Consider the following 24,696-nt stretch of genomic DNA (forward strand, 5'->3'; position numbering starts at 1 on the left):
ATATAAAGATGGTTTATTTCTCAAAGTAACCTATTTTACAACACCGCTCACTCGACATGGTTGTTTCTCGCAGCTGACTCTCCCGCCACACTCATGATAACTCTGATACTAGTAACGTTAGGCCTACTTATCACATTCTACATTAACTTCGAAAACAGCAGATAAAATGCTTTATCTGCTGTCTGCCAAGTGCCAACCCACACATTTTGCTGTGTTCCATCCCTATTTTATGTGAGCATAAGTATTGGTGTTTCCTGTTTGTATTAATTGATCACACATAATTCATAACACATGTGTGCTGAATGCTGATTGTGCATTATATATATATATATATATATATATATATATATATATATATATATATATATATATATATATATATATATATATAATGCACAATCAGCACACAAACATTAGTGGCCTTGCTTAAAGAGACAGTTGTATTCAATAAACAAATTTAGAATAAAACAATATTTATAAAATAAAAGACCCCATGATCAAAGCTGACTCAATTTGCCCCCACACTGAAACAATTCCAGAATAGTCCAAATGGCCATATTCCTTTTATATATTCACTCACAGTACAAGTCATTGAGCTCATCGGACACAATTTTCATTTAAACAGAACATGAATTGGGTGTGCTTTTCTCTGTGATAGCTTAGACCTTTAGCTGAGGTGAAACTGCTTCCGCATTGAGCGCAAGTGTACGGCTTCAGTGTGAATAAATGTGTGTTTACTAAGATTATCTTTACATCTGACTCTTTTTCTAATATGTGCCTCTTAAAATGTCCTTTGTGTGGGAATCTCTTTCCGCATTGAGGGCAGGTGAAAGGTCTCTCTCCAGTGTGAGTTCTCATGTGAACATTTAGGTTTCCTTTTCGCGCAAATGTCTTTCCACATTGAGGACACGTGTGAGGGTTTTCTTCAGTGTGAATTATGTTCATTAAGTCTTTTACGTGTGTAACTCTTTCCACACTGAGGGTAGGTAAAACGCTCTTTTTCTAGTGTGACATTGAGCAGCTCTCTGGTGTGCAGTTTTTCATGTGTTTTCAGGAATCCTGATTGCGTGAAACCTTCTCCACAATATGAGCCGTTCTCCAGAATGGATTCTTTTGTGTTTTATCAGATAGTCAGCTCTACTAAAGGCTTTTCCACACTCTCAGCACACATGAGTTTTTACACTCCCATGTTTTTTCTGGTGCCTTTTAAAATAGTTGATCCATGTGTAATGACTGTCTCCAGAGTAAACTATCTTATGTTCAGTGAGGTTGCTTTTATGTGTAAAAGCTTTTCCACAATTATTTCCACTTGTGTAAGGCCCTTTGACTTTTTGGGTGCTGCTTTGTAAGAAATATTTTTCAGTTTGGGAGCAACTCAGTGATTTTTCTCTATCTATGGCATTAGCTTTCTGATGCTGATGTTTCTCCTCAACTTCATCCAGATCTCGACTTTCCTCTTTCTCTTCCATCAGGTCTGAAATGAGAACATTAAAATGATACAAATCATTTGGGATATCAAAAAAAAAAAAAAAAAAGGAAATAAAACTGAACCCCAGAAGAGATTATGATGGTTTGGATGCATTTTGAAGTCATTTACTTTCTTTCTTTTGTTTTTTTCTTCTTCTAATAACAACAGACGCTGAATCTGGTGGGCTGACTGAAGCATAGGTAGGCTATTACAAAAAAATGAATAAAGAAAAACTAAGAATGGACACCAACCTGCTTGTTTCTAATTTTTTATTCTGCAGGGTTCTAGATCCCACATTACCTCATTCTCCTTTTTGACAAAAATCATCTTTACAGTAACATTTCACACACTTGAGATATGTAGGCTACAGCTCCCCTCCAATCGCAAGACACTCTTTTCTTTCGTTTAACAGCGGCACGCAAACTTAAATTAGCGCGTTAGCGCCACCTACTGTTAGCATGGACCAGACACGCTATACATTTCATTCTATTGTTTTTATTAAAGAACGTTAAGCATTAAAGGGGTGGTATAATGCCCTTTTCACAAGATGTAAAATATATCTATGATGTCCCCAGAGTGTGTGTGTGTGAAGTTTTAGCGCAAAATACCCCACAGATATTTTTATATAGCAAGTTAAAGTTGTCACTTTTTGAGGGTTTGCAAAAAACGCACCATTTTGTGCCTGGCCCTTTAAATGCAAATGAGCTGCTGCAGAGGGCGGGGTTTCAAGAGCTCGTGTCTGTTAGCAGCTGCTATTACCTCACGCACACACTAAAATGACAGAAACTGTTCTGCCTTTAATGTTAAACGGAGTCAGATAAGGATGGAGAGACTCAAGAAGAAGTGACAACATGTAGAATGCAACAGGACGTCTCTGCATGGTTAGTTGATGAATTTATGTTGCTGATGTGGAGTTAACTATCTTCAATTAGGATATTCTGTCATGATAAATCTATAAATTGCTCATATATGAACTGTTGTGAGATGCACACAGAGTGACTTTCTATTGCATGTGAAAAGATGGATGCTAAAGTTTGAGCTGACTCACAAATGTACTCTTATACAACAACTTTTCCTCTTCTCAACATGGACTGCGTGTTCCCGGGGGCGGGGTTTATGTAAATTCTAGGGTTAGTGATGTCACTAACCCGAGAGGAATGTCGTGTAGTCCTTTTGTTGTAGTCCTTTTCTTTAAAAGCAAATATCTCCCTTTGCTTTGAACTTTGAGCGTTGTAACTTTGCAGATGTTGTTTATGCTCAAACAGCAACATTACACACTAACTAAAGTTAGAAAAATGAAATCACACTCAACCACCCCTTTAACAAACACAATGAGCAATTAAAATATACATGTGTAACATGCCAAGAGTATGAGTAATCATACTTTGTACATACATTACATTGATTTATATTTAGCTTCGTAAAAAAGAAACACCAAAAGAAAAAGAAAGAAAAAAATCAAGTCAGGGGAATAAAATGAAAGTATAGAAAAAGAAAGTCATATTAAAAATGTGTTTGTTTCTTACATGCTTTAGAATCTCACTATAATGCATAGTATATTCATAGTATATTCTTTTCAATACAGTTGGGTCTTTTAATTTGATTGGTTGAATCACCACAATGGATAATATATATTTTTGATTGATTAAATTTTTTAAAAAATAAACGACTTTTAGTGTCCTCCAGGTAGCTATATAAGCTTGGCCTTTATAAGTATAGACACATTCTAAAAACTGTACAGTCAGTGTTTCAGACTTTTATTTCTTTCCCTTAAAGCTGCTCTAAGCGATGTCACGCGTTTTTTAGGCCAAACATTTTTTTGTCACATACAGCAAACATCTCCTCACCATCCGCTAGCTGCCTGTCCCCTGAACACACTGTAAAAAAATGCGGTCTCTGTAGACAGCCCAGACTCCACAAAAGGCAACAAAAACAAACTGGGCCAACCTGCACCACGAAACATAACAAACTGCTCCAGCCAATAACCGACAAGAAGGATTTGGGGGTGGGGTTTGGGGGGTTAGTGCGCGGATGAGGAGGAGGGAGGGTCTAGCTAGCCTCCGTTTTGTTTGACAATACTTTAAACGTCAACAAGAAGTGACGTCACCCAACATCACTTAGAGCACCTTCAAAGTCGGCATGAAACCGAAGTTGTGATAGTCTTTACTTCCCTATTGTGACGTATATCCCAGTGAAACGGCTTCTCGAACAGGAAAAAATGTACGACGGGTCTCGATTTTGTCCACCCGGAATTGATTGGATGGTTGTGGTTTGCTATTGGTCGATCTCATGTGAGTGGCAGGTTGATCCCGCCCTCACGCCAGTAAACGTCATCTGAGAAGCTGCACGATAAGTTATTTTGATTATAGAAATAAATAATTTATAATCAATCCTGCAATATACCATAAAATAACAATAATTGTCCATATTTACATTTTCTTTGATAAACGACTTTTGAATGCACAAACATTCTGCTTCCATTTCCATTTGACTGAATGACAGATTATTCCCCACTAAAGGTCCTAGACGCAGTAGATCTTTTGGCAGAAAACTCAATCTTTGGCCAATTCTGACACTTTTTTGATTTCAGCAGAAGATGAATTGGGTGTGCTTTGAGAACACTGCTTTTCTCTGTGATAGCTTAGACCTTTAGCTGAGGTGAAACTGCTTCCGCATTGAGCGCAAGTGTACGGCTTCTCTCCAGTGTGCAGTCGTACATGTTCTCTCAGGTTTGCTTTCTTACTGAAAGTCTTTCCACAATATGAGCACGTGTACGGTCGCTCTCCCGTGTGGACTTTCTGGTGTTTTAACAAATAGTCGGCTCTAGTAAAGGCTCTCCCGCACTCTGAGCACACATGGGTTTTCACACTCTCATGTATTTTCTGGTGCGCTTTGAAATACGAATGCCATAAAAACCCTTTCCCACAAACAGAACAGACATACGGTTTCTCGTTTTGATGAATTTTCAGGTGTCTCTTTAGGTACGACTCCAAAACAAATCTTTTATTGCAGTACTCACAGGTAAACTCCCTTTCTTCAGAGTGAGAGTGGCGCATGTGAATTTTCAGACAGCTTGCCCATGCAAAACCCTTTCCACACTGATGGCATTTGAAAGGCTTCTCTTCTGTGTGAATTCTCATGTGACACGTAACGTCTCGTTTACTCATGAAGCGCTTCCCACACTGAGGGCAGGTGAAAGGTCTCTCTCCGGTGTGGATTTTTGTGTGTTCCTTAAGGTGTCCATTATTTACGAAACTCTTTCCGCACTGAAGGCACGTGTAAAGACTCTCTCCAGTGTGGATTTTCATGTGGTCATTAAGGCTCCTTTTATAACTGAAACTCTTTCCACACTGAGAGCAGGTGAAGGGCTTGCCTCCATTGTGATTCAGTAAGTGACTCTTAAAGTGTTCGTTACGCTTGTAACTCTTCCCACACTGAGGACAGACGAAAGGCTTCTCCTCATTGTGAATTAGTATGTGATCATTGAGGTTTCTTCTGCGTGAGAATCTCCTTCCACACTGAGGGCATGAGAATGGCTTCTCTCCAGTGTGAGTTATCATGTGATCGTTGAGGTGGCCTCTATGGGCACAGTGCTTTCCACACAGAGAGCATGTGAAAGGCTTTTTGTCTGTTTCTTGTGAAAAAATGTTTTCTGTTTGGGAGCAACTCGATGATTTTTCTCCAGAGAGGAAATCAAGAGCTTTTTGATGCAGATGTTTCTCGTCCACTTCATTCAGATCTTCCTCTTTCAGTTTCATCTGGCCTGAAATGACAACACAGGACAAATGGAAATAGGAAAATATAAAACTGAACAAAATCATTTTGTTGTCATTTATTTGCTTCATCTGTTTATTTGTTTGTCTAAGCGGCTGTTAAGATTTTTATAACTAGACACTGAATCTGATGCTGTCTATAGCAAGTTTTGTCGACATTTATTTTAAAACAATCAAGAATAGATACAAACCTCCTTGTTGCTCATTTTGTATTATGCAGGTTTCAGGATCACACGTGTCCTTTCTCTCCTCTTTAATAAACATCATCTTTAAAGTTGCATATCACCTCGCGATATTTCGTCTTGTTTGGAAACGTCGATGCGTCTGAGATGACGGTAATATTGCAAGCGTTTTATTGTATTTAATATTCATTCGTGTCTTTCTACTATTGACTTAAAAGACGTTTGAATGTAAAATATGTGTTTCAAGTTTGTAGTCAGATGTAACCTGTCATTTACTGGGTTGCGTTGTTGTCATCGTCTTCTTGGTTGTCAAGAAAAAGCACCTTTTGGCGCATTACTGCCACTAACTGGACCGGAGTGCGGACATGAGAAGACAACAAACTTTTCTGCAGCTTCATTTATTTATTTACTCGTAAGAAAGTCTGTTCTACTGACTTGTTATTTAAACAATACATTAACTATAATGTGTAAACCATATTTAAACAATGCAGGCAGCATTTTCATAAATTCATAAATGTATGAAATTCATAGTCAACAGTCTCACGTGTAATTCGGCGCCACACACACACACACACACACACACACACACACACACACACACACACACACACACACACACACACACACACTCACTCACTCACACAAAACATGAAAAACAAAATTATACATAGGCTATATATTATCAAAAAGGTGTCATTAGTTAATATTAGCTAACTACTTTAGTTAACATGAATTAACAATACTTCAACAGAATGTATTAATCGTAATGTTAATTTGAACATTTACTAAAACGTAATTAAAATCAAAGGTTTTATTTGTTAACATTAGTTAATGCACTGTTAACTAACATGAATAAACAATGAACAACTATTTGTATTAACTAACATTAACAAAGATTAATAAATACTGTAACAAATGTATTGCTCATTGTTAGGCCTACATGTTAGTTAATACATTAACTAATGTTAACAATTGAGACCTTATTGTAAAGTGTTACCTATCAATCACAACAAATCAAATACTGAGATAAACATAAGAATGTTACTGTAAGAGAAAATGAATAGAAGTTAAGATAAATTAATAATAACATGTATTAAGAATGAATTGAAGACTACCGGTATAAGGCTTTACAGTGATTTACAGTAGGCTATGTTTGCTGTTATTTCTTAGCTGTTGAAGTATGAAGGTAGTGACCTATTTATATTTTTAAATGAGTAAAGGTAGGGGTTTTTTTGGGTGATTTTCCATAAATAATTAGTGCATTTATGCCATATTTTAAATTCAAATTTTTTATCAAAGAAAATTAAAACAAGTTGCATTTCAAAGTTTGTATTTTTTAACAAAACAAAAAAAAGCCACAATCATAAAATAAATGGACAATGATCTCTTTTCCCTCTTTTTCAAAAAACACAATAAAAGCCAATGTCTTTCCAAATCTTTGCAATCAAGGTTTTGTTCACAACTCACGCTTGTCAAACTGACTGCAATACATACAGTGCACGGTAGATGGCGGTAATGCGTCTCTCTGTGAACAACAGCATCCGGAAACACAACAACAGACAGAGTCGTTTTCGGCTGTTGCCCTGTGCGACGTTAACTGGTGGAATTGAGAGGAGGAGTAACATATTCTGATAGAATAAAATGCCCGTTTGTTCAGCTTATAAGTGCAAGAAACGCTCCGATGGATCATATAAAGAGGCATACAAAAGGGGCGAGTTTTCTTTTCACACGTAAGTTTTTTGTTGTTGTTGCAAGTTCCAAGTCAACCTCAAATGGAAAGTCCACTAATCATAATATACACACACATGACAACTGTTTCAATATTGTGTAGTTGCTAATCAGACATGCCACAGTTTTGACAAAGCATTGTAACGGTAACCATTTTACGGGACTGTTGTCATCACAACCGTGGCGTGTGTGTTGCGTTCTGTTAGGTCGCGATGGGGAATATAATGTATTCCAGTGACTCGAATCTTTTGAAGGTGGAGGGTATTATATTTTGTTTAATTCAGAGCTGAAAAATAAGTGAGTCAAGAGCAGAACAGACAGCGTTCAGCAAGAAGGAAAGTGGTATTATTAGAAGTAACTTACCCGGTAGGTGGCAGTACTCAGTATTCAATCTGTCCTACAATCCCACTCGAAGGACAGTTTCCGGAAATACTAAATACGCTCTTTCAATGATGTCTGTAATGTATAACGTGTTAAATTGCATCGAAGTTTAATAAATTCTGTCTCTCTGTAAAAAAAATGCCTGTGTGTTCAGCGTATAAGTGCAAGAAGCGTTCAGATAGAGAGTATAAAGAGGCATACAACAGGGGCGAGTTTTCTTTTCACAAGTAAGTTTAATATATTCGTAGTTTCAAACAACCATACAAAAACGGATCTCATATTTAAATTTACACGCACATTTGTCCAACATTTGTACAGTTTTGTCACGCATGCATTAGTCAAGTCAATTGTATTACTATAGTGCTTATACAATACAGATTGTTTCGAAGCAGGTTTACAGTGATAACAGGAGAATCATGCACTTCTGCTGTTGTTCAGTAAATTCAATGTTGATTCAGTTCCATTAACGCTTATGCATTTCTATATGTGTCTGTTCGTTCATTCATGTGTAAAACATGCAGATTCCCATTAGCTGATGGCTTGAGAGTGAGAGAGTGGCTCCGTCGGATGAGATGGCAGAACTGGTGGCCGACTGGAAATTCAGTCCTGTGCTCGGATCATTTCGAGAAGGACTGCTTTGAACAAATGGGAAGCCACAAACGATTGCGAAAAAATGCTGTCCCGACCATCTTTAATTTCCCTAAACATCTCCAGTGGAAGGTAAGTCAAAACAGTTGTTGAATGTCTTTAAATGTTGTGGTTGTTATCATGCATATGTGCGTATTTCTTGTGTTGCTGCTACATACTGCAGATTTTCCATTCATAAACTCTTTTTAATTTGTACCTTTCTTTGTAAATGTTTACACCCAGGTACCAGCTGTCAAGAGACGATCTCTGGTATGTATTGAGGGCTAGAGTAATCACTCTTCATATCTAGTAAAAAAGTTTAGTGGCTACATTTCCAAAAACAGTGGTTCTTTACATCAAGGCGTTTCGAAATAAACCAAAATTGTTGGTTTTCCTTTTCAGCCTTTGTCATGTTAATAGTTTTGCATAGTGTTGGGCTTATGCAGTTAAAGGGATAGTTCACTTTGAAATTCATTTTTGGTATGTTTTAGCTTACCTCAAGGGCATCCAAGATGTAGGTGTCTTTTTTTCCGCGGTAGTTTCAATTTTGATATTTTTAGGTCAAACTGTTCTTGTCTTTCAGTCAGATAATGCAGGTCTATGGTCACGGTCTCAAAACACAAGCACAGAGTCCAAATTAAAACAATTCCCCGTCGTCCAAATTAAACAATTCCCCATCGTAAGTACACATTGATGGCCTGAGACACGAAACGAGCGGTTTGTGTGAGAAAACGAACAGTATTTATATAGTTTTTAGCTCTTATACGCAGCCACGTCCAAGTGATCTGAGGGCGCTCGCGCATCCTGGTGTGTGACGTGTACGCAGACTGGTGCATAGATATATATACACTAGATGTCGCTTTGTCTACGGCAGTTCATTGGAACGAATGTCTTTAAGGTGAAATCTAGTGTATATATCTATGCACCAGTCTGCGTACACGTCAGATCAGATCACTCGGACATGTCTGCGTATAAGAGGTAAAAACGATATAAATACTATTCGTTTTCTCACACAAACCGCTCGTTTCGTGTCTCAGGCCATCAATGTGTACTTACGATGGGGAATTGTTTAATTTGGACGACGGGGAATTGTTTTAATTTGGACTCTGTGCTTGTGTTTTGAGACCGTGACCATAGACCTGCATTATATGACTGACAGACAAGAACGATTTGACCTAAAAATATAAAAATTTAAACTACCGCGGAAAAAAAGACACCTACATCTTGGATGCCCTTGAGGTAAGCTAAAACATACCAAAAATGAATTTCAAAGTGAACTATCCCTTTAATGAAAATAGTTTGATTATATACATTACATTTATTTTCATGCTCTGTTGTGGGGTTTCCCAAGCTGGGGTTTGTGAGGGAACCGTTGATGAAAAGCTAATCATTAATGATATCATAAACATGTAAAATAACAATAAATCATTTTAAAATAAAAACAATACAAATAAACACTTGCAATCAAAAATAAACACTTACACATGTAATGAGACCATTAGCCAACATCCAATGTGTTGTTAAATTATTAAAAATGGCCTTAATCTAAGGGGGTGCTTTGGTATTTTGGGACACCACTTGATGTCCTGTGTAAAATCTGGGTCCTCAAATCATAACCAGTTGAGAACCACTGTTTTAAAGCTCTTTTTAAGGAAGTCTTTTATCTCTCATTATCATGTTTAAAACCAGAATCGTAAGCCAGTTGAAGTGCCTATCAAACCAAAACCGACCCCAGTGTCAGCACCAGTAACACCACGGTAGGGTATTTGCAATTTATTTAATTTTTTTCAAGTAAATGATTCTCTCTAATTGTTTTACTACTTAACATCTCTCGCTCATGGTTTGGTAGGCTTCAGGGAAAGTTTGTTCGTGTGACTGTGGATTCTGATGGTTCCAGTGGCCCCTTTCATGCTGGCAGCTTTCACGATGACTACTGCAAACCGCAGGTTCATAACTGTTGATTTTTTATTTTTAGGCTTCTGATTGTCGAGCATCTTATACACTTGTGCATTGTATGCCACACAATGTGTTTTCACAGAGCTTTCAATGGATGAAGCTATCAGAGGGTGATGATGATGAGGAGGATGATGATGATGATGATGACGACAATGACACTAGTGTATGTAGACCTTTACAGTCTTTCAGGTTGTAAAAGTAAAAACTTGCGCCTGACAGATCTGGAAATCTCCTGAATGGTGTTTTAGAATTTATTTAAATTTGTTTTACATACAGGATCCTGGAAATGATGTCGCTTATGATGATGCACCTCTTGACACGCCTGATAATCCAAACACACAGTTTATCAGGGTATGCCTCTTACAGATTTGTATTTTAAGTTCTCTGTTACTGTTATTGTTTTGCATGAAGATTTGAAAGTGTAGTCATAAAATAGTTATGAAAGGGAAATGTTATGGTTACTTTCTGTGAAGGCCATTACATGCCAAGCCGACGGTCGGACTTTGGGCCCGTCAGTGAGCGTCCGTTGGGCTGGTTTTTGCGCTGGCAGTGTGCCCGATTCGGCATGTTGAATTGGCGTCGAGGCCATCGGTGAGAGAGATCACTCTGATTGCTGTTCAGTTTAGCAAACGAGTATGAGAATAAAAGCAAAAGTGATAAAAGCGAGCCAAGTCAAGATGACATAGACAGAAGGCTGTTCTTATTTTACAGCATCTTTCCTGAGCATTCCAATATGTAAATATTTCATAACAACATGAGCCGTCTGGAATGAAGAAAGTCAAGTCAAGTCACCTATGTTTATACAGTGCTTTATTCAATACAGATTGTTTCAAAGCAGCTTTACAGTAATAACAGAAAAATTATTCAAATAGTGTCATTGTTCAGCTCAAGTCAGTTCAGTGTGGATTCACTCCGTTGTAAAGATCATCTGTTATTAGTTCATTTCATCTATAAAGCAGTTCTGCATAAAACAGTGATGTCATCGTCCAGCTCAGTTCAGTTCTCATCTGATGGTATCAGTGCAGTCAAATCAATAATATTGCTGAATAGAAGTGTCCCCAACTAAGCAAGCTGGAGGCGACAGTGGCAAGGAACCAAAACTCCATCAGGTGACAGAATAAAAAAAAACAGGCTCAGTCTGGGGACCAATTCTCCTCTGGCCAATGAACGAACACTGTAATCGTAAAGTGATCAGCTAGTAATCAGCATGATTGATATTCAAAACCCGTTGTTTACGGTTTGTATATCTGCGGTCCAAGTTTCGGTTAAACTTTTTTGAAAGACGAATATAGACCATTGATACCGGCTGATATAGACAGATATTTACTTACACGCAGACGCAGAACGCACGTGCAAGTTGACAGTCGCCTTTAGTCCTTTTGGTGTGTTCAAACGCAGCTTTTTGTCCCAGATGAAGCTGACTCAAGGTGATAACACAGTCAGCCTTCGTCGCCGCTTAATCTTTAATGTCAGCTTGGTGTGTCAGGGCCTTAAAATCATTTTTACATTTAACCCCTATTACCTTAATGTCTCTATTTTTCAGGTGACCGAGAGATGGCAATGGCTGAGTATAGATGTAACAGGGCCATTTCAAGAAAGTAAAGGCGCATATAGCCACATTGTGGTCATCTGTGACTATTACACCAAGTGGATTGAAATCTTTCCATCGGAAAAGCCTAATTCTGATTCCATTGCCCTGCTTATGTGTGATGCCATTTCCCGGTATGGTTTTCCTCTGGGATTTCTCACACCTTGGGGGGCCAGAGGGATTCAGGTCAGAACGGTAAGCCCTACATTATGATTTGGCTATTTATTTATAATTGTGAATTGTATTTTTATGTTTTCAAATGTGCTGAAAAGTTTCTAAAATGTCTCAGTGCAGTTTAGTTTGTGATCATCTCACATTTTGCTTATTTTTGTCAAGGTTAACAGAGCACTCAATAATATTCTGATGATAAAGGATATTTCCCTTGTCTCTCGGCATCATCAGGCTTCACAGCTTGAGCCTCACACACAATACCACATTGTCAAGTGAGTTTGGAATTGTTTGGATGTAAATCACCATGTTCCCAGAGCCTGGAGTTATTTTTGAAACATTTGTGGTGCTGTTTGTCTACAGTATGGTAGAAAATCTGGTGAAGAAGCATCCAGAAAGTTGGCATGTTCATTTGCCTGTCAGCGTGCTGCGCTTCAACTGCAGTGTGCACCCAGAAACCAAACACAGACCTCTGTCTCTTCATCGCAGTGCGGGAACTAAACCTTATACATCACCCAGAGATCAGCCAGTATGTATTGTATTTACTGAAATGTTAACTTGAATGTCCACACTGGCAACCCAAATCCAATTGGTTATGATTATGTCAAGAATCATGAGCAGAATTATACTGCTATTTTAGTCATTTTGTTTAGACATGGACAAATGCGGTGGTTAGTAAAGTAAAGTTTTGTGATTCTACACATGCATGCACAACAAAATAATTGATATACACCGTTCAAAACTTTGGGGTCAGAAATATTTTTTATAAGAAGTGTCTTGTGCTCAAATACAGTACAAACTGTAACATTGTGAAATATTACTATTTAAAAAATAATAGTTTTCTGTTTGAATGTTTCATTCCTGTGATGTCAGGGCTGAATTTTCAGCATCATTACATTACAGCAAGAAACATTTCTTAAGCAGCACAAGAGTTTTTTTTAAACATTAATAACAATATTTTTGTAGAAACCGTGATATATTTTTTTTAAGTTCAAAAGAACAGCAATTTGAAGTAATTATAAATGTCTTTACTGGCACTTTTGATCAATTTCATGTATCCTTGCTGAATAAAAGTATTCATTTCTTTCTAAACAAATTCTACTGACCTCAAACTTTCGAATGGTACTGTATACATTAGTATATTATTAAATTTGAGCATGTATTTTGTTTTTCAATCAAGCTTAGTGAAGATGACCTTGCAAAGTACACTTTCAAAATACAGAAACCAAACCCTTTCAAAGAAATTGAGGCACTGAAACAAATATTCCGTGAGTATGATCAACTCCAATGATCCAAATCTCCATCAGTTTACCTTTCCTTCACATCTGTGCTCATTATCAGTTCACTTTTGTTAACACAGGAGAATCAGCAGACTGCATTGTCGTTTCATAAGGCAAAAAACAGTAAGTATGAATTAACCGTAGTACTGTATTTGTTTTCTACATTTTTAATTTCTTGTCATGAAATTTTATAAATTGGAAAATGCACTACTACTGCATATTCAGCTGTTTTACTTTGTTTCCTCTGTTGTGTCTGAATATCGTAACTGGTGTGTGACTTCAAACTGAAGGTCAAGTGAGGAAGCTCCGTACAGACCACATTGATGAAGAGATGGAAAATAATGACGTTAAAGTCCATTTAGACCCAGACTGAGGTGTTGTTTATTTGTTTGTTTTATTTGTATTTGTATTTTTTTTTCATATTGAAATGTTATGCAGCATTGTGAATAAATACCGTTAAAGGTATAAGAGAATAGTATTAACTGTAAAATAAACTGCTTTGAAAGGAGTGGGAATTTTCTTTAGTCATTTTTAACTGTTTATAAATAACTGATTCCACCAGACTGAGCCAGCAAAAGATAATCTAATGTTAATAACCAACAGCCATGTTTACCATGCTACCATTATAAACTGATGATGCCACAAATATTCCTGTGAGTTGCAGGAAATCCTAAAGGATAATGTGGGGGCCTGATTTTAATTTTAATTTTAAATAAACCTTTTTATAATGTTGACTCAACAGTTTATTCCAGCAAAGTCTTATTCAGAATAAACGGTTTATACTTCTTTTGATGTCTATCATTGTGTATTTCATGTCCATTTGTAATTCCAAGCCACACAGTCCCAACTTAGTACTTTCTAGAATGTACACTAAATAGCCAAAAGTAATATGATATCCTATTCTTATTAACACATTTGACTATTCCAGTAATCCCAGTAAAAACAAAAGTTAATGCTACATCATACATTTCATACTAAAGCACGAATATTATATGCTTTAAGATTTGTTCTCACTGGAATAGCCAAAAACAGTACACTAAATAGTTGGAAAATGTAAATGGTTTGTGCCTAAGCAACAAGTGTTAGTTAAAAATAAATGTAATGAGTTATGTGAGACCACTAGAGCGCGACCGTCTCCGGGACAGAAAAGAGTTCACGCTGCTCGCGCAAAGACATCTGGGATTGTGGAGGACTGGCTCGAGCGCTTTGATTTCCGCAGTGCAGCGTGGGATAGTGGAAGAAGTCAGCGAAACAGCCGTAGAGAAATGGTGAGTGAGCAAGCAAATGGAAGCTAGATCAAATGTATTTAATAGTTTTGTCGTTTGAAAACGTAACTATAACTGTTTTAACCATACTAGCTGCTGGATGAAGTGGCTAGCTTGTGTAAAGGTAGCCTTTTCACAGACCTCTTTGTTTCGCAATATTTTTAGCAGCCCGGCTAACGTTAACGTTCCCTGCTAAATCCGCCCAATGTATTGTGTAACTTGGTAGTTTGACACTAAATTGCGCTCGACGACGGACGTAACAGTTAGTCAGCCAATATGGAGAATCGATGTACAATCAGTTTTGTATTGTTTATTTGTATAAGCGCTGCGCAGTCCCTGTGGCCGAAACGGGGCTGTTAATCGCGGTGTTGATTTCGTGGTCCTGGTCCTGTCATTGATCATTCTGGGCTGTGCCTTTCAGATGGTCATCTTGAGATTTAATCTAGCCACATATACTGAAGTAACGTTAGATGAATAGTAAAAGGATTTTTGAGAGCAGATTGGCTGCTACATGTTTCTAGCCTGCCGTCGTTAGTAACGTTAGCTCCAGTTTGCACGTCCATTTTTTAAAAGATAACTAACGCCAGCCTGGCGTCAGCTGAATATACTTTGTTCAGCCGCTTCAACGTTAGTCTCACCGAGAATTCAGCTCTCCATAATGCTGGTTAGGGGTTTGCAGTAAACAAAACGCGCTACATTTCCTAGGTGTTGCCAGTAACTAAGTCAACAACAACTTAACACAACTGCAGCTGTCGGCGTTTCATTCATTTGTGAGCTTTGCATTTGTGTAGTTGACATGTTTCAGCTGTTCACCATCTGCTTTTCTTTTCATTATTTAATAAGTCAGTGGTTGTTTTAGTTGTAAATTGCAAACACTGCTTTAGGGTTAAGATATATTGACGTTAGTTGTTTGTTATTATGTACCCGTTTCGATGTTCAGGATTATTTTCCTAAAATAATTTATGCTTCCCTATGTTTTGTGAAGGACAAGGAATGCTCCGAAAGTTTTTTTGAGCCTTGAGTGGACACTCCGGACGGTTGAACACAGTATAGAGTCACATCTCAAAGATAAGTTGTAATAATGAGATGGGATTGAAAGATGCTTGCTTTTCTTTCTCTTCAGGATGTCTTTTTGATGATCAGACGTCACAAGACAACCATCTTCACAGATGCTAAGGAGTCTACCACAGTCTACGAGCTGAAGCGGATTGTGGAGGGCATCCTAAAGCGAGCACCAGAGGATCAGAGGCTTTATAAGGTCAACAAACAAGTTTTTAATATTATTATTCATTGATGTATATGTCAAACCTTTTTATAATTATTTTATTTTTTATTTTTTTAAGGAATAGTACTTTTATTCAACAAGGAGGCATTAAATTGATCAAAGGTGACATTAAGGACATTTAATGTTACAAAAGATTTCCATTTCAAATAAATTGTTCTTTTGAACTTTCTATTCATCAAAGAATCCTGAAAAAAAAGTATCCTTGTTTCCACAAAAAAAAAAAAAAAAAACCACTAAGCAGCACAACTGTTTTCAGCATTGATGATAATTAGAAATATTTATTGAGCCGCAAATCGTCATATTAGAATGATTTCTGAAGGATCATATGACACTGAAGACTGGAGTAATGATACTAAAAATTCAGCTTTACCATCACAGGAATAAATTACATTTTAAAATACATAACATAGAAAACAGTTGGCTTAAATTGCAATAATATTTTACAATATTATGATTTTAATTTGTTACATTTATATAGCGCTTTTTCTGAGACCTCAAAGCGCTTTACATAGAAGGGGGGGGGGTGGATCTCCTCAACCACCACCAATGTGCAGCATCCACTTGGATGATGCGATGGCAGCCATATTGCGCCAGAACGCCCACCACACACACCAGCTTACTGGTGGAGAGGAGCCAGTGATGAAGCCAATCAGTATATAAACTCTTATTTTTGATCAAATAACATTAATAAACTCTTACTGACCCCAAACTTTTTAATGGTAGAGTGTGTAGCCAACTAATACCACAAACTATCACAGAATTAATAAAATCCATTGCTAATAATAGCTAAAACCCCTTAAGCTATATAGAATAAAAACTCACAAATTAAAACAGGGTTTTATAAATGTGAGTGGCTGCTGTCTTTTTTTTTTTTCATTTTTTTTTTTTTTACAAGATTAACAGAATAGAAAGTGAAAGACTTAAAGGTACACTATGTAACTTTTAGAGCCTTGCAGTTAATAAACAGAGAAGTAGCTCCAGCTACAAAGTTCTTCCGCAAGACACATGCAGTTTTATTTATGTATATGATGAGTCACATGAGTACTGGGCTACTCCACAGTGCCACTAGTCTAAAATAGTCAGAATATAAACACAGTTAGTGTTTCAGGACATAGGCGCTCATCCCCACGGAAAAATTAGAGATTCTCCATTCATTTTATCCAGTAAAAAAATCGTTTGAGATTCGGAAACCTCTCTGATTGGTGGATCTCCTATCATGTCCCGGTGGGTCGTAATACACACAACTCTACCGTTATATTTAGCGCTACAACATAACCTGACACAAAAAGCTTGTGCTTTTGTTTTGCTTTTTTTTTTTGCATGATGATAAATTGTATTTTACATAATTAACTCCAAAATGATCAGGTATATTTGCGAGAGAGCAACTCGCAATAGCACTCATGAAAATAATGTGTTTTTGTTTGGTCGGTAATGTATTTGCTGTCCATTTGTTTCTCTTTGCGATGTACTAATAACTTTTGTGTAATGAATTCATCAAGCGCAGAAAAAGACATTACTCTTGAAAGCTAACGGCAAGTATAATTAATTAATGAGCATGTAAAATGTTTTAAGGGGCATTTGTTGCGTACATGTATAGCCCCTTTCACACAGAGATTCCGGAAAATACACAGATAATGTGTCCCGGGATTTGCCCAGGATTGTTTGATTTTGGTTCATTCACACTGCCTGTGATTTTCCGGAAACTGAGTGCGTTCACACGCATCCCGTAAAGACACGTGACGTGTGACGTACGGTCGAAAACATGTACACTAACTAGGGGTGGAACGGTACACAGAAGTCAGGGTTCGGTTCATACCTCGGTTCAGACATCACGGTTCGGTACAATGGAGGGAAAAGCAAAACAAAATGCAGAAGGCTTGTGCATGTCTCAGGCTGGACCACCAAAGGAAAATAAATTACTTAAGCCTTGTATTTTTTTAAATAAGTTTTATTAATAAAGTAAAGGCATAGAACCAGTTTATTTGTAGTGCACTGACAATAGTTTTATATAATTAGTTTATTAATTAAATTAATAAAAAGACAAAAAGACCTTGAGATATGTTTGGTAATTGTACCTGAATGAATTGAAAATTAATTTGCTACATTTCAGATTAATATATTTGTTTTCCTTATAAAGGTGAGTTCGCAAAAACATCAGGAGCGTCTGTTTTTTGGGATGAACACAATGTCAGTGCCCACACGCACACAAATATAAGTAAACACTTAGCGTCTCTCTCTCTCTATATATATATATTCCAGCATTGCAATCTTTACATTGCAGCCTGCTTCAGAACTAAGGCGGAGCTACAGATTAGGTGTCCTTAAAGAACCCGCGTATCTAACAGTAGTTCCGCATTACATTACATTCATTTGTTTTATTTATTTTTATACCGTGTATTCTCCATGTAAATGTATGCATCGAACCGTGACTCCCGTACCATTTCGGTTCAATACGAATACATGTACAGTACATCCACCCCTAACACTAACGCATCGCGTACTGTTCCACAAAGCTGGCGAATGACCTCACTTTCAGCGCGGCTAGTAAGGAGCTCCCTGGTCTCTGCTTCATTAAAGTTTGCAGACATTTTTTCGTTCGTTCTTTGTTGATGACCAACACAAACTTTCTTCTAAGAGCAACAGAGTCGCGCGATGGCACGTGCGTCATCACTACGACACACCCCTTACAGCATTGGTCCTGGCTTTTGTTCACACAGGGCGCGTTCCGGGACTGATCCCGGCAATGTTACTAGGTCCCCATCCCGCCATCAATACCGGCATCAATCCCGGGACGTGTTTGCGTTCACACAGAAGGCACTCTAGCAATCTTACGGCAATTTCCCGAGATCAACGCGCTGTGTGAAAGGGGCTTATGTCACCTTGCGTAGCCCAGTTATCATTTGCTCATGGAAAAATAGGTGAATTAAGATGTTTATATGTATTTGCACTTGTTACATAGTGTACCTTTGAATTAATTTGAACAGCATTTCCAAGAAAACGTGTTTTGTTTTGAACGCATTGTACATTATAGAAAGGAAAAAACGAAGGCATATCTGGCAGCATGGGGAGAAAATGGCAACATCTGTACATGAATACAACAAACTAATAGTATTTCTTTCTTTCTTTTTTTTTTAAATTGCATTTAATAGTAATCAGGAATTACCAATTTATCAATGACCTTTGAGTTGAAGTGGTGCACTTTAGTAAACAATCTGTCCATGTCCCACAGGAGGACATGCTACTTGAAGATAGTAAGACTCTTGGAGACTGTGGCTTCACAAACCAGACAGCCAGGCCTCAGGCTCCGGCCACAGTAGGGCTGGCTTTTCGCATCAGTGGTGAGTTCCCATTTCCAACACTTGCCTGTGGTATTTTGGTGATTCGGATTTGCTTACTGTGTCTGTTTTTATCACAGATGATGCTTTTGAGCCTCTAAGAATAGAGGCCTTCTCCAGCCCTCCTGAGCTTCCTGATGTTATGAAGCCTCAAGACTCGGGCAGCACCGCCAACGAACAAGCCGTGCAGTGAAGGAGGAACCGACGAGAAAAGGGGTTGGGGGGGAGGGGGGGTAAGGCAGAGGCAAAGAGTGTCCAAAACAGCGGACAAGCAAAACGTGTGTGTATTAAGATGGTGGTGTGTATCGAGTTACATAAAGAAGGGGGAAGCATGAGTGAGTGATCTTGTGTGATATTGTAACTTTGCTGAGAATTTGAACCGCTCTCCCTGTTACGCCTCACGTCCCATCAAGCACTAGCAGCTTACTCTCACTGTATCGTCGCGCAAACCCTTCCAATATTCAGTGTCTGCTCAGTGCTCATCTACTGGTTAATCCACCAATCACACCCTTTTTGGCGCAGGCACATTTTGATTTGGTAATGTTTCCCTTCATTTCTGAATGAACTGCTCATTTGTTAGTCACCCGTCAAAGGTGGTTAGATATCAGAGTGTTTAAACCTGTGCTCCTTATTTAATTCATGCAAATGTTATGTTTGGAGAGTTAAACAATTTGTGCTTTTTTGTGTGTTATGATCTGTTAGGGCCGGGGTAGGGTTTGTGTAAGTGGTTGTGAGGTTTTACAAATGCCCACTTTACTGATCGCATTTACAGTACGCTGTTGTGTGTTAATGACTATTGATATTATAATTATTCTTATTTAGATCCTTCATAATTTTATTGGGGCGCTAAAGGCCATAGGCGTTTTATGTTACCAACTTAGTGTAAATGCACATGGAACTGACTGAACATCAGAATGGGCATGGATGCCATCAGGTTATACCTGCAGATTACTTCCCAGCACATGGTTATGGTGAATTCTGACATACAGTGGTTTCATTGTAAATACATTTTTCCACATACATTGTTGCTTCTTGAAGTGTTTTGCATTTCTTTACAATTTTGTGTTGGAGTTAGTCTCTGCTTGTTTTATTTTGAGTTTTTGTTTGGAAGCTTAAGTATTGACATTTAATTCCCTGATTTTGTATTTAAATCAAAGGGGAGTGTAAATGCTAGTGAGTTTTTTTTTTTGTTTTTTGTTTTTTTGTGTGTGTGTGTGGCATTTTAAAATGGTGGAAAGAATCAACTAACATGTAAAGATCAATAAGAATGAAGTTGGGCATAGTTGCTTGAACAAGTGAATGTTTTAAATTTAACACAAACGCTGACATTGTGTTTATCCCAAAAAAAAACAGACGCTCCTAATGTTTTTGCGAACTCACCTTTATCCTTCTCAGTGCTCTTGCAAAACAAAACAAAAACAAAAAATAGAAACTGAAAAGAAAATCATGCTGCAGTGTCTGTAACTGCGTTTAAATGAATTAAAATCAGCCCTTTTCCACTCCTTGTTTAATGTTCAATGTCTGCTTATTGATAGTATTGTTTTACTTTTAATTTTTTTATAACTTGCAATATAACAAGTAAAGGAACAAAAGGCAAGGGGAAGAAAAATAACAAGAAATAATATTACAAGTAAATGACATAAAAAATAGGAAATTGGAAGAAAAAACTGTATTTTCCTTGCTTGTGTGTTTTCAGATACAAAGCGTTTTTAAGTACTGTTGAAATTGGTTGAGAAATGCATTCAGTTGTGGGTTATGACTGGAGAATTGTCCTTATGTGAAACTTATTCGAAAGAAGTCATACAAATACTAAACTCTTAAAATGTCTTTATATGTAGAAATTAAGCCAAATAACACCTATTTCAAAAATAAAGACAACGGAAAGTTCACGTACATGCAAAAACTTTCCCAAATACTTTTAAATAGCTGGGTGAATCAGTTGAACCGGTTCACAGAACCGGTTCACAAAACCTGAGCGATTCAGGCGTGCTCGGTTCCAGTGGTTTTCGTATTGTCTGATTCGTAATGAACCATAGTATTTGAAATGTGTGGAGGACTTGACTAACTTGATTGTGTGGCAATTGTATCAAAAAGCATATGGAATAGCGGTGGTTTATATATTAGGCTAAAATGTGTATTAAACATTCAGCTGAGATATTCGTATTTTATAGGTTGCCCATTATTTTTTAAAACCAGTTGACGCATGAAATTCTAATAAACATGATCCTTAACCATAAAGAACATCACAATCATAGTGGGATGTCAGAGACCACGTTTGCGTCATGCGAGAAATGGATAGAATCTCCGATCACTAGTGTCAAAATTCAGAATTTTGTTTTATGAACGTAACGTTAGCTCATTAGAGATCAAGTTAAAAAAAAAAAAACAATACCAAAGGGGATATCAAGACGGACCACACACCGTTGACTATGCGCATGCGCAGTAGATCCATCTGTTTAGCAGCAACAGAAGCTAATGGATCGTCTGTTTTAAAGACCTTTCTGTTGAAATATCTTCCGCGTGTTTTGGTTTCAGGTTGTAATTTCTCACATTCTTACCAATAAGTAATTTAAGAATTTAGGTTTTAAGAATTTCAAAGTCGCATCTCTCTGTTAACTAAATCGCAAATTAAGCTATCATCCACTTTAGTTAGTAACTTAACGTTACATTAATTCTGCATAGTGAAGTTAGCGCGCTAGTATCTTCTTGCATATCTAACGTTAACTGGTTTTACCCTCTTTATTGCTTAAACTGAGACATTTAATTCGGTTACTCAATTGAATCTGTTGTAATAGCACCGTTAGCAACGTTTAAGAGACAAACTTATTTGGCTAGGCTAGCTTTGACCGAAATCATCCGTTTTCTCCCACATTAATCCGATTAAAACTTGCATCCAGATGGAGGTTCGTAAAAAGAAGGTGGCAGCCGCAGGACGGGTGATAATGGACGTCATCCAGGCTGAGTGGGAGCCACTGTCTCACTGGGAGCTTGATCAGCGACTAGACCGTGCAGTGGAAGAAATGATAGAGGCTGACCTGGTGGCCCAGGTCCAGGAGCAGTCAGCCTCTGCGACCATGCAAGCCTCTCAACAGGAGGATTCAACGCCTCCTGATCAGGCGCAAACAGAGACTCCTCCGCGGTTGACAGAGTCTGTTTGCGCATTGCAGCGTTCACATATTACTGAAGCGATGGAGGCAAATCCTGCCATACAGGTAGGTCAAGTGTCTCATGCACTTTACATCATATTATATCACAGCAGTTGTAATTGCTGAGGACCTTCCAATGAGGCGTCAAGATGGCTAGATGGATAAAATAAGCCAAAACAACTAAAATCAAGTTATTTCTTATTTTTCTTATTTTATTTTGTTTCATTGAAGAACCAGGATTCATGTGGCTTTCTAAACCTGAATATATATGGTAGCCTAATTGTAAAGACCTGGAAAAGTAATGCAAATTAATCAAGTATTTTAGCTCTATGTTTTTTAGTTTTTTTTTGAACAAGCTCTAAAATATTTTATCGGGTAGAATTGTGAGTTAAAACATTTTAATATCATTAATCCTTATTCTGTAAATCATGAACAACTGTAAAAATCATGGGGCCTTGGAATTTAAAAAAGGTTTCAAACTTCTGCTTTACATATTATTTTGTCTTGTTATTTCTTGCAGTATGTAACACATTTTCTGCAAAGCTCCAACAAGAGCTACAGCAAGAACCGATTGTCTGGAAGAGCTCGACTGTCCCTGTCTCACACTGTCCTCCTGTCCCTCACCCTCCTGTCCAAACGCATCAGCTATCGCAGTGTGTCCTCTAGTTTCCACCTAGAGAAGGGAAATATTCACAGGATCTTCTTTTCTTTCTGTGATCAAGTGATTGCACAAAAGGATCGGCTCATTCAGTGGCCTACAGGTATGAGTTAATAAGAGTCGATGAGTTCATTTCAGAATCTACAGCTGTTTTCATGGCAAGAACATGGTAAAATCTGTTTAAAAAAAGATGCATGAATAGTAAATTATTTATAGATAAATTACATACAGAAGGATAACATGTATTTAGATTTCTTTAGGGTAGTTCACACAGTGGCTTTTTACTTAATTTTAAATGAAAATACACAAAATACCATCCAGAAGCATTAATTCATCATAGTCATCATGAACATAGTAGAAATAAAATATGAAAAACTTAAAGCTAGTTGCCAAGGCAGCATTTCTCATTTTTGTTTAAGTTTAAGTACTAGAATGTAAACTAGAAACATTTTTATTTATGATTCACAAATATTTTTTATGATGCATTTAGGGGGCAGAAAAAGGGGATAAACATGACGAAGGGTAATGACTAAAATAATTAAATGCATAAATACATACTCATTAACATACTCATTAACACATGGCAATAGAACACTGAAAAGTACAAGTATAGACAGACAAAGTAGTACTAAAATTCTAAATATAAATCTGGATTATGATGATGATGTAGAAGTGAAATATACTGGCTGGGATGGAACAGCATTAATCAGCCAAATCCTTCCAGTTGAGCAAGATTTGTCATCTATGTGAGAACAGCAATAATATTAATATTTCAGGATCAGCAGGTTTACAGCTGTTTTCTGCTTCCCTGTGTAGGACAGGAGGCCCTACAGCATCTGCTTCCTTTCTCCAGCTGGCTGAGTCGCAATGAGGGTCTGGAAGAGAGAGGTCTTCCTCAAGTCCTCGGGGTGCTGGGTGACACACGCATCCCCATCCGCCTTCCCGCTGGCAAACCGGACAGCGAGAGTGAGGCTCCGGAAGCCAAGAGACTTAAGAACGAACCACATCCAGATTCATGGCTGAACTTGGAATTGGTCTGCAATGACAAGGGCCGCTTCATTTACTGCCACATCAGCAAGGGCTCAGAAAAAGGCAGAGGAAGTGCTTTAGCTGAAAGGCTTCAGCAACACCCCGAGATGGTGCCTCCAGGGACCTGCCTGATAGCCGGAGTTGGATACCCGCTCACAGAACAAATACTCACTCCTTTTTCAGCAGGTCGAAGCCCACAGGAAAACCTCTACAACAGATCTGTGGGAACCCATTTAAGCCGATTCAACCAGGTTGTGGCGGACCTTAAAGAGCGATTCCAGAAATTGAGATATTTGGATATGGGGAACTACGATAGGGCAAAAGCTGTGGTTCTGACCGCTTGTATATTACACAATGTTTTTCTGGACATGGGGGACGTGACAAAGGGACTGGTAGAGAGAAGCACGGCGGAAGATGTGGAGGAGGTAAACGAAGATGCTGCTGGGGTGAAAATGAGGGAGACTGTAGTGAATCTTCTTTATAGTGCATTGGAATCGGGAACACAATAAGATTTTGACCTTATTGTCAAAATTTGCATATTTAAAGGGATAGTTCATCCAAAAATAAAATCTGTCATAATTTACTCACCGTTATTTCATTCCAAACCTGTGACTTTAATTCATCATCAGAACACATATGAAGATGTTTTTAATATTCTCTCTTAATCTTTGTCTATCCATGAAAAAAAGTAAATGCAACCATGCATCATATGTCCAAAGTAACAATTGTAAACCTAATCCAAATGAACCTAGCAGACTTCAAGTCTTCTGAAGAGACACGAGACATAACATAATTCATTTTAGGCTAACTAATAAAAACCTAAACTA

The 24,696-nt window shown here is 37.7% G+C and overlaps 4 protein-coding genes across 6 annotated transcripts; 3 read left to right on the forward strand and 1 right to left on the reverse strand.

Annotated features, from left to right (window-relative positions):
* Positions 1-729: 729 nt before the first annotated feature.
* On the reverse strand, positions 730-5,746 carry LOC309496902 (uncharacterized protein). Its single transcript, XM_082167087.1, has 2 exons — positions 5,433-5,746; positions 730-5,231 (listed from the first exon to the last, which is right to left on the reverse strand). The coding sequence occupies exons 1-2, from the start codon at positions 5,506-5,508 to the stop codon at positions 4,021-4,023; spliced, it is 1,287 nt and encodes a 428-aa protein (XP_082023213.1). The 5' UTR covers positions 5,509-5,746; the 3' UTR covers positions 730-4,020.
* Positions 5,747-6,974: 1,228 nt separating this feature from the next.
* On the forward strand, positions 6,975-13,937 carry LOC309479069 (uncharacterized protein). 2 transcript variants are annotated; one of them, XM_082142914.1, is made up of 12 exons: positions 6,975-7,153; positions 8,054-8,252; positions 8,403-8,429; positions 9,849-9,916; positions 10,009-10,105; positions 10,198-10,278; positions 10,392-10,466; positions 11,659-11,898; positions 12,040-12,146; positions 12,235-12,400; positions 13,052-13,139; positions 13,232-13,937. In XM_082142914.1, the coding sequence occupies exons 1-12, from the start codon at positions 7,065-7,067 to the stop codon at positions 13,261-13,263; spliced, it is 1,269 nt and encodes a 422-aa protein (XP_081999040.1). In that variant the 5' UTR covers positions 6,975-7,064; the 3' UTR covers positions 13,264-13,937. The 2 variants fall into 2 exon arrangements, with proteins under 2 accessions (XP_081999040.1, XP_081999041.1); XM_082142915.1 differs by lacking the exon at positions 6,975-7,153 and adding an exon at positions 7,196-7,759.
* Positions 13,938-14,269: 332 nt separating this feature from the next.
* On the forward strand, positions 14,270-20,542 carry elob (elongin B). The gene is made up of 4 exons (XM_082143687.1): positions 14,270-14,419; positions 15,540-15,674; positions 18,931-19,039; positions 19,117-20,542. The coding sequence occupies exons 1-4, from the start codon at positions 14,417-14,419 to the stop codon at positions 19,227-19,229; spliced, it is 360 nt and encodes a 119-aa protein (XP_081999813.1). The 5' UTR covers positions 14,270-14,416; the 3' UTR covers positions 19,230-20,542.
* Positions 20,543-21,465: 923 nt separating this feature from the next.
* Positions 21,466-24,686, forward strand: LOC309479053 (uncharacterized protein). 2 transcript variants are annotated; one of them, XM_082142896.1, is made up of 4 exons: positions 21,466-21,571; positions 21,934-22,248; positions 22,703-22,943; positions 23,657-24,686. In XM_082142896.1, the coding sequence occupies exons 2-4, from the start codon at positions 21,934-21,936 to the stop codon at positions 24,376-24,378; spliced, it is 1,278 nt and encodes a 425-aa protein (XP_081999022.1). In that variant the 5' UTR covers positions 21,466-21,571; the 3' UTR covers positions 24,379-24,686. The 2 variants fall into 2 exon arrangements, with proteins under 2 accessions (XP_081999022.1, XP_081999023.1); XM_082142897.1 differs by having other exon boundaries at positions 21,527-22,248.
* The last annotated feature ends 10 nt before the right edge of the window (positions 24,687-24,696 follow it).

This window comes from Leuciscus leuciscus (genome assembly GCF_965113295.1).
Source record: "Leuciscus leuciscus genome assembly, chromosome: 1".
Classification (NCBI taxonomy): Eukaryota; Metazoa; Chordata; class Actinopteri; order Cypriniformes; family Leuciscidae; genus Leuciscus; species Leuciscus leuciscus.

Coding starts and splice junctions, on each gene's coding strand:
- LOC309496902 (XM_082167087.1), bottom strand. CDS start 5,508: ATGATGTTTATTAAAGAGGAGAGAAAGGACACGTGTGATCCTGAAACC. Junction 5,232..5,432: donor ACAAAATGAGCAACAAGGAG/GTTTGTATCTAT, acceptor TTGTCATTTCAG/GCCAGATGAAACTGAAAGAG.
- LOC309479069 (XM_082142914.1), top strand. CDS start 7,065: ATGCCCGTTTGTTCAGCTTATAAGTGCAAGAAACGCTCCGATGGATCA. Junction 9,917..10,008: donor TCAGCACCAGTAACACCACG/GTAGGGTATTTG, acceptor ATGGTTTGGTAG/GCTTCAGGGAAAGTTTGTTC. Junction 10,467..11,658: donor CAAACACACAGTTTATCAGG/GTATGCCTCTTA, acceptor TCTATTTTTCAG/GTGACCGAGAGATGGCAATG.
- elob (XM_082143687.1), top strand. Junction 15,675..18,930: donor AGGATCAGAGGCTTTATAAG/GTCAACAAACAA, acceptor CATGTCCCACAG/GAGGACATGCTACTTGAAGA. Junction 19,040..19,116: donor GCTGGCTTTTCGCATCAGTG/GTGAGTTCCCAT, acceptor TTTTTATCACAG/ATGATGCTTTTGAGCCTCTA.
- LOC309479053 (XM_082142896.1), top strand. CDS start 21,934: ATGGAGGTTCGTAAAAAGAAGGTGGCAGCCGCAGGACGGGTGATAATG. Junction 22,249..22,702: donor AGGCAAATCCTGCCATACAG/GTAGGTCAAGTG, acceptor TATTTCTTGCAG/TATGTAACACATTTTCTGCA. Junction 22,944..23,656: donor GCTCATTCAGTGGCCTACAG/GTATGAGTTAAT, acceptor TTCCCTGTGTAG/GACAGGAGGCCCTACAGCAT.